The sequence below is a fragment of the Stegastes partitus genome, unplaced genomic scaffold (assembly GCF_000690725.1).
Source record: "Stegastes partitus isolate 25-593 unplaced genomic scaffold, Stegastes_partitus-1.0.2 Scaffold661, whole genome shotgun sequence".
NCBI classification, from domain to species: domain Eukaryota; kingdom Metazoa; phylum Chordata; class Actinopteri; family Pomacentridae; genus Stegastes; species Stegastes partitus.
Window position 1 is genome coordinate 331,173 of NW_007578392.1, and position 9,482 is coordinate 340,654.

General features: G+C 45.1%; 1 protein-coding gene across 1 annotated transcript in view; it reads right to left on the reverse strand.

Annotated features, from left to right (window-relative positions):
• LOC103363465 (pleckstrin homology domain-containing family A member 7-like) overlaps positions 1 to 5,983 on the reverse strand; it is a 74,657-nt gene extending 68,674 nt beyond the window's left edge. Inside the window, exons 1-3 of the mRNA XM_008290243.1 lie at positions 5,901 to 5,983; positions 5,706 to 5,782; positions 5,535 to 5,592 (exon numbers count right to left, since the gene is read on the reverse strand). Coding sequence (XP_008288465.1) covers positions 5,535 to 5,592; positions 5,706 to 5,782; positions 5,901 to 5,983 — 218 coding nt within the window. The remainder of the gene's footprint in view (positions 1 to 5,534; positions 5,593 to 5,705; positions 5,783 to 5,900) is intronic.
• Positions 5,984 to 9,482: the final 3,499 nt, after the last annotated feature.

Here is a 9,482-nt window from a genome sequence, read left to right on the forward strand (position 1 = left end):
GAAACTTGTCAAAGAGAAAATGAAACCAACAGAAGCACAACTCTCTCTACAGAGTCTACTGAGGCATTAACTGTACAGGAAGACAGCAGGTGAGTTTAAATAGGCTTCTGCTACAAATATAAAGAGGTTTAAGATAACCGTTTAGAGCACCGGACCTTCCAGGTCCGTACCCCTGAATAACTGGGCCAGAGACCCTCACCATCACCATGAAAGGTCGTTTTATACAAACCCTGAATGCAGATCAGCACATAGGTTAATGGGAGCATCCCAACACAAGCACAACACAAAATAACACAACAGCCCAACAACCAGATTATTGTTTGATATATTTGTGAACTGTACAATGTGTGAACTGTATGTAGGAGCAGCAGTGTGTGTGTGTGTGTGTGTGTGTGTGTGTGTGTGTGTGTGTTACTCTGCAATTCAAAGGTGCTCTGAAACCGACATTATCAGATTCTGAAGCTGCAGCCTTCAGACACGTGGGTCCTGCAGTACTCTATGGATCTATGGAGGCCTGTGCAGGCAGCGCAACAAGCACAGCTGGCACCGCTAAACAAGAGCGTAGCAGGGTTAATACAACACGCATCCATACGGTGTGTCAAAGCAGCTCCTCACAATAAGCAAGCAAATAAGCAAACACAAAAAAAAAGCCTGGGGAAAAGTTCATCAAGAGCAGAGCTGAGGGCAGACCTGCCACCTGCACCGTATAAATATGTAATTAATATTAGCTCGCTGGAGCACACGGAGCAGGAGAGCTGCTGCTGTTATGGGATCTTATTACGTGGAACATCTGTGACAGGAGGCTGGATGAACCTCATGGCATACCAGCGTCACCAACACCTTCTTATCTGCACCACCCAAGCACAGTGAATACGTGGGAACTCTCTCACACTGTGCAACGGATGTCTCATTATCAGAGTCCATGTTGGTGCACACGGAGCAGCGCTCGGCTTGACCAGACCATCGGTGAAGATGGACAGCTGCCTCATTCTGTCTGTCACCCTCATCTCAGCTTCACACCGATCCTTCTGTCTGCTGCTCCGAGTGAAACAGCTCAGTGTAGCTGGTGTTCACTGGTGTGTTTTCTTCATTACACTCCAGTGGCCCTCCATAAAGATTCCCAAACAATGTCCCCGTTTTAAGTCATTTGCACACATTCAGCAAAATCGAGACGTCTCATCTCCCAACCCGATGACATATGTTTAGCTCTGAGGTCACAGCGAGCCTGAACAGTGACCACATCTGAGAGGATGAAAGGTTCTGACCGTGTCACCAGAGAGTTCCTGCTGCTTCTTTACCTCTACGAGGAAACAACAACAGACTGAACTGTCTTCCTGCCTCAGCCCCAAGGAGCACCAGTTGGGAAAACACTTTAACAGTGATGCCTGTCAAGCAAAACTCCGATCCTAAATCCACCGTGGTCCATCTGTCTCACGCAGAATGATCCTGCACAAAGAAACACGGGAGAAGTTCTACCCAGCTGCAAAAGTTAAGGTCAGTCTGACAGTTTGAAAGCTCAGTTTTAATAGTTTGTTTTATTTTTGTGGCATGCACTTTTTTTCCTCGACAGGGCACAAAGATAACTCCTTAATTATGCGCAAATAACTTTCATGTTAAAAGAACTTAAAACGAGAGAGGGAAAAGGTAACTTGAATAACCTTGAGTCTGTTTTTTGGCTACGATGTTTTGGCCTCAACTGTGCGCTTATGGATTTGATGTGTTTGCAGAAAACGAGAGCTTCATTAAGACGGCCTTAAGATAACAGCCTGTAGGGACGCTGCGCCTCTTTTTTATCCCCTGCTTCAGAACTCCCAGAACATCTCACGGCTAATTAACTCATGCTGTCCTGATCAAAATAGTCAAACAAAATGAATTAAAAAATGCAAGCGCAACCTATAAGCAGAATAAGCAGCTGGACAAAAGGAAGATAAATATTCATCAAAGATCTGAGATAAAACAAACTATCACACCTGATGAGCGAACGGCGTCGGGACAGAAGATATTTTTCGGTGTGAATCAGCGTGAGGATATCAAACACGCCGTCCTGGACTGCCCCGCTGCATTGTGGGACCATTCAACAATGTGAACTGTGTCCTCAACAGGACACCATTGTACCTCCGTGGGGTCACGTTCTCCCTCGGGGGGCTATAGAATTGCACATTTCCTTTGCTCGGTGAGTGCCAGCGACGCGCTGCAAAGTAAACCAGCCTGAACTCAGGTTCTCCAGCTTTGACTCGGGAGTGACTTGAACCTATTTCCTGTGCAAACGGAAAATATAAGATAAGTTAATCACGTGGCTTCGTCTTTACTTTAAAATCTGACGGCTTAGATTTAAGGCTGACGACTATCATAACTCGAGCAGGAAGCTTAAAGTAGCTCCGCGCCACCTAATTATATGTTACATAAATTTCTTTCATCTCCAGATCAGCAGCTTTGTTTTCCTTCGCTCACTCGTATTGATTCGCGCCCGTCAGACGTGCAGACTTCCACAGACCTCTTTCATCTGCAGCATTATCTTCAGGGATTGAAATGGGATGATTTTGGAGGATGATTTTCAAATTGGGTCACTTCCTTGGAGATTTGCCAGAAGTATGACAGCCAGACGTACTCTATTTCAATCTGCTGCCACACATGACAACAGAGCTCAACGCTAGTTTGAAACCTTCTCCCTCCGGTTTCCGCGGTTCATCGTACTGATGTCAACGTACAGGAAGTAAAATTAACTTAAACGACATGTTACCATAAGGACCTCCTCCTTAGATGAGCTGAAATGCTTCACACGTTCTATAAACTAACATCAGTGAGCATTAATCAGATGTCTTCAGCGTCTGCAGGCCCCAGGCTGACCTACAGCGAGGTGTAAATAAGTGCGAGTTCTGCCACAGCCCGAGTGTCTGAACAATCGCTCCTTTGTGTTTCAACTGGGCTAAATTCCACCGTCAACACACAACCAGATCTACCGACTGTTGTCACGGCAGCGCCATGCCGACTTCTATACTCGAGTCTGCTGTTGACGCTTCCTGGACAGCTCAGCGATAAGAACAGAACACACTGCAGGAGTTTTCTTTTATCAAACAAACAACTTGCTTTGTGCAAAAATAGTCGGATCTACTTCAAAAGAGCTTCTCAGAAAATCAGAGTCACGATTTCCACGAAGCAGCACCAAAACCAACTCACACGAGTTTAAAACTGAAGGATATATAAAACTGTTTGATTTCTGAGTTATCGCCAGTTATTGGCTAAAAGGTAAATCCGACTTATTCCTGGTGTGAAACAGGGCCACAGTCCAAGTCCCGGTTCTTTTAATGTGATTTTAAGGAACAATCCCAACGAGCTGGAGCCATCTCCAGGCTTCTGTGATCCAGGTTTGCCAACAGCATTAATAACGGAAGCAGATGGAGAGTCGGCTGTTTAACCTTTAACCCTCTAAACCAAGTTGGGTTTTTAATAACAGCGTAGTAATAAATTAACCGGGCCTTAGAGCTGAATCAGCTGCAGCTAAAGGACAGTGAGCAAAGAGGCAAAGGGGCAGCAGCTAGTGGTTATCGTCATCATCAGCTCGCCTGTCGGTTATTTGTTGGACAAACTTGGTAACAGTTTTGTACACAAAATGCCATAAAGTCATGAAAAACACCTCTGATTGGAGCACAGAGCAGCAGGACACCAGCAGCTGTCTTCTTCTGTCAAACAAACCCCAAAAATATTCACTTTAAAGAAAAAACTATCACATCCTCAACTGTGGAAAGTTCAGAAACAACAACTATTTGTGCTTAAAATGGGCAATTAATGTGATCAGTCAGTAAGCAGCAGCACAGTATTGATTAACTGATTAATCTCTGCAGCTCAACAAGCCACCTTTCCTGTAGAAGCACTGAACAAATACAGAAAGCTGGCAGCGTCCACGCCGACAGCACAATCACTCAAACAAACTGGTAACGGACATATAAGATGAAGTCCAGCACACTCACACCACAGTGTAATGAATGGTTATATACACAGAGAGTTCTGATGGAACCGTCGTGTCCATCACCTCTCAGATGGAAACATATCAGCCAAAAGGAACCTCACAGACTAAACAACCTAAATGAGGTTTACATCCAGACTGAGAGCATCTCGTCAGGATCTCAGCTGGTGTCCAACATGAGCTGAACTGCAGCCGCCCCGGTTTGTTCCCGTCTGACTCCAAGAAAACGAGCCTTCGGAAACAAAGAAACAAGCAAAACAGGAACCTTCCACCGGGCCAAATGGGCAACAAGTGGCCGACCGATTTCACAGCCGTGACATTTAGGCGGCCGTATATCACACGACCTCTGGGCCGTATTGTTCCAGAGAAAAAGTGAGTGAATGAAGGAAGCACAAAGGCGGCCTTTATGCCACGCACAATATGTGTCAGCAACAACAAATTTGTTGGCTGAAACTCTTGTGTGTTTTTAAAGTATCTCTGGACGCCAGAGTGACTTCTAAAGTGGCTGCTGCACGTACGGACGCCCGCTTGTTTTGGACGACCTGTATGTGTGAGCTGTGGTCTGTACAACTGGTGGAATATCTTCATAATTTCACCGTCTATCAGTCAGAGCTACGCATGGCATCAACCTCAGAGTAACCGAAGCTCTGAGGATGTAAAACGCTCCATGCAGGACTTCTGTCTGGAGCAAATGGGCCAAGCTAACAGGGCCGCCACAGTCGTCCAGGCAGCCCGGTCCTGGAGGGAGGAGTCTCTGTTTACAACCATCCAGATCCGATGCAGACGTCTCCACTCTGTTTTCCAGCGGGCCTCCTATTTGTCATCGTCAGTCCGACCTATCTGATGGTTGATTCGCTCTGGCTGTCCTGCTTTGCATCACAGTAAACATCTGACACACACTGACAGAGCAGAAACGCCACGGCTCGCTACAAATGATGCACAGAACACTCCAGCATCTAGAACACACACAAAATATATATGCTCGTGACAATGCAGCGCCTTCCACCGATTCACCATCCTACAAAATCTTTATGCAGGAAAGTCTGACAAAAAAAAAAAAACAACTTCACAGTGTCGCATGTGACTTTGAGAATCCTGTCCTCTCTGCTTCAATAATGCAATCATGCCATACATCTCTGTCAACACATGGTCACACCCCTCTGTGGCAACCTTTACAGTCTCACACACACACACACACACACACACACTGCTGCACACCTATCTAATGGAGAGAGTAGAGGTCCTGCATGGAGGATGTGAGGAGAATTTTAATAGGCTGCTTCCTGTCCTGCTCAAGCCTCTGCCACTTTCCCTTCCTGAACAAATGCAGGCAGAGATAATTGCCTCCACCCATCCAATAGGAGCCCTGCCTGGTCATCCATATGTTGGTGTGTGTTTTTGGTCATGCTCTGTACATGCAGCTTTTTTTTCCTTTGCAGTCTGTAAATCCAGCGGTTCAACAAAAGCTAAGGCATTCCTCACACAGCACTTTCAAACAGCAACACGGGATCATTTCTCTTTTTCTTTTTTTGTTCCGATCCATGCAACAATGCGGCCGATGTGCACTCACTTGATGAAGTAGCTGGCTCCTTCTTCCGTGAAGCCCTCCTCCCATCCTCTGGGCAGATCTACAGCAAGAACACACGTTGATCAGACAGAAAACACATTGCAGCAGCAGCAGCAGCAGCAGCCCGCCGTGTCCCCCTCTCTCTCCCCGCTAACCGGCCCGTTTGTCGCGTACCTGAGCGGATCATGTGTCCCGAGTTAACGGGCTCTCCGGTGCGTGGATGCAGCCAAGTAGTGCTGCGAGTTTTATCACTGCAAGAAAGACACCTGTTACTGAACGGTAATAAAGGGGAAAAACAGCACAAGAAGGCGAAAAAAGAAAAGCATCCGCCTCGTAAAAGTGACCTCCGGCAGTTTAGAAGTGTCTCACTTGATGAAGAAGACGCGGCCATCCCTGCAAACTCCGTACGACCAGTGATCAGGTAGGCTGTCCCGTCCGAGAGGTGCCGCCATGATCGCTCCTCTCCCTCCGCAGACTTTCCCTTTTTTTTTTTTTTTTTTTCTCCCCCTTCCAGGGAGCCCAGATAATACCACCACCGCTAGGGCTGCATAGTTTTTAAAGGGGAAGAATACCAGCCAGACTCCCTCCTCCTCCTCCGCCTCCTTTCTGTTGTAGCCTGAGCAGACCTGATCCCACCCAGCAGCAGCAGCAGCAGCAGGCTGGTGGATGATTAAAACAAAGTTCAGAGCTCTCCAGCAGAGGAATCATTTAAGCCTCCTGCAGAGAAAAGCTGAGTGCAGCTGCAAAAAAAAGAAAAGAGTGGAACATTGCAAGAGAATGATTTTTGCACAAAACAAAAACTACCTAAGCATGGTGTTATAATAGTTTTATATTTGGAGTCCTTGAAAGCAACAAAAAAATAAATCATCTGATGCATATGAAAGGATGAACCCTGTTCAGGACTTCTGGACCCCAGGTCATGTGGTTTAGGTGTTGTTTTTTAATTTAAATATAAAAAGAGGGACATGTGTCCTGCATTTACACGTCAACTTATCAGAACATTTATGTAACACAGCATAAAGTCTATAATGAATACCAACACATATTTTGCACATATTCTTTCCTGGGATCCAGTGGACCCAGAAACACCTTCTACGTACGACAACATGAAAGTCCTGAACAGGGTTAAAGGAACCCAGCAACCTCTGAATGCTTAACCAGAGGCAGCCACGTCTGAGGAGGAAAGCAGGAGTTAACTGTCCAGCCGGCCTTTTGCTCCTTTATTTGTTTGAGAGCAGCACCATTCAACAGTTTTTGCACAGGAACAGAAAAAAAAGTTGGTCACAAACAAGATCAGATGACGTTTCCAGGCTCAAAGCCAAGTAGGTGAAATTTAAACACAGACGGCGTCACCTTAAAACGCTGCTTCATTTACAGACTTTCACTGTGCAAGTAAATGTTCAAACACGATGGTGTCTTCATCAACGTGGACGTGAGGTAAAGGCTCATTCAGTCCAAACCAGGATCATTTATTGGAGGAGATTTCAAATATAAAAAATGCGTGGGTGGGCGTATTTCACTGCAGGAGAAACCTGTTTCAGCTTTCCTTTCTCTAAATCATTATGACAGAATAGTGAGAATTCTTCTTTCACATTTAATAAAAGCTGGATAAAAGTCAGCAGTTTAGACATGTGACGCCTCGACGGGGTTTTATAATGTAATTACAAGGACATAAATATACATTGGAACGCTCTGTCTTTTGCTGATAAAAGCATTTATGCTGAACAATAATCTATAGATTCAGATTTCTTGCTTCTTTTTTTTTTGCAAAAACATTTCAAAAAAATCGTTCTTTAAGGGAGAAAATGTATTGATCTGTAATGTTATATAATCTGTCTTTTCTCCTGCACGGTTACCGTATATGTAGACGTATTTTCAAATATGTCATTATACAAAAAAGCACTTGAGTGATGGAAGGTCTTTGTGCAGCTGTCAGCGTCCTTGCAGCTCAACATGCCTGCATGTGTGCATGAGTGCATGTCCGTGCATTAATTGCATTGAAAGCTTGAGGTAAACTTTGGCAGCCTCACGTCACCTTCACTGCCGTCACGCTCTGAGGGCAGAAAGCCTCTCTGACCATGACACATTACAATAATGCTTACACTGCATCAAACAGACCTGCCCAATTTACCACCGCCACCCATAAATTTCATTCGTGCTCTTTCAGGGCAGGCAGCGTTCAAAGTCACAGTAGCGTTGGCACAGGAGTTGTTCTGCTGAGCGCCGAGAGACGAGCAGCAAGGTTTCACTTCATCGTGCTGTGATTCTCTTATAAATGTGATTACCTCCACGCAGCACCGTGTGTGAGCTATCCCAATAAACTCATTAAACAATCCCAGAAAGATATGCAGAACCCTGGAGTTTCTGTGTTTCCTCTGGAACATAGATTACTGCAGTCTCGATTTGCCCTTTGTGAGAGGAAAGTACGACGGCCGAGGAGCAGAGAGCAACAAACATCTGTCAACATTATAAATAACTGAGCCACGCTGGTTCCCTTGTGGGGAGGCTTTGCTGAAATATTCTCCAGTGGTTTAAGGCACTGTTCTTTAAGAACGGTGGGAGATAAAGCATTCCCTCTAAAAAAAACCCATAATAGTACATCAGCTCTACCAAAACCAGTTCGCTCTAAACTTGCTAAAGTCTTATCCGCATGACGGAGAAGTCGCAGCGTGAAAGCTTTTCCTCTGCTTTGCTATGTTCTGACTGTAAAGGAATTCCCGTCACACAATAAAATGTAGAGCTTAAGGAACCTACCAAGTCCAGGCAGGGCACGGAGGGTCGGCGAAGGCTTTGAGGAATTTCTAAATGATGTGAATCATATGTTTTGGCCTCTGCAGTCACCAGATCTAATCCTGGTTGAAAAGCCTTCAGGAGAACGATCAGGCATTACATCCACCACGTGTTTGATTTGTCCTGTATGTTCACACCAATCTGTATTTTATCTTAAAACAGCAAACCAGATATGCAATAGATGTATTCATGTTTTCTTATATTTTCACACCCGTCTGTGTTTTATCTTAAAGGAAAGAACCAATCACGAAGCGCATGATTACATCTGTCACAGAACCGGAGCAGCACCACCCACTCGCAACGGACTGAAGAAGAAGAAGAAGAAGATATGCAGCATTTTGGAGAAGCAGGACTCTGCATTGTAAGGTCAAGCAGAGAGTGGCAACAGAGAACTGTGTGGATGAGTCGATAACGCCACCAGCACTTTAAATTTAGTGTGATTCTGTGTGACTTGTTGTGTATTCGTCAGCCAAATGAAGGACAGAACAGCTGAAACAAATACTGCAGTGTAATCACCTCGTAGCTCGCTTCCCGTTATTTGACCTTGTTATGATTTATCATCATCCCCTCTACATAGACATCCACTTATACATAATAATTTACACACACAGATACACACAGAGTTGCTGCGCAGTCCGGTGCAGCTCTGCAGTGTGGTCTCTGCTGCTGCTGCTGCTGCTGAATCCTGCCTCTTGGCTGCCAGAGGCTCACAATGCAGCAAGGTGACTCAATGTTATTGTCTTCTCCTCAGAGAGTCTCCTCCCGCTGAATCACAGCTTAGCAAAGGTGCTGAGCAGAAAATGAAATAAAGATTGTCTCGCTCTGACTTTCAGCTCTTCAGCGAGGAATAGTTTGGATCTTAATCTATCTGGCAGACGCCCGCATAGGAAATCAATAGCATCTTTACCGAAATGCCTTCCCCACCCCAACATATGCCTTAATGTCAGCACAGTGAGGTCTATAAACCAGTGTGTACAGGTGTCTGAATTATTAACACACACAGTGTAGGGTAATATTTAGACAGCAGTCTCCTTTCCATTATGCGGCACATTTAATCTTCATATAGTTGTTGATTAAAAAGAAGTGCTGATCTTCCCAGCTGCTCTCCTTCACTTTCCATTTCAGTTATGATCTAAGACACTGATTAATTACCTCCCAGTT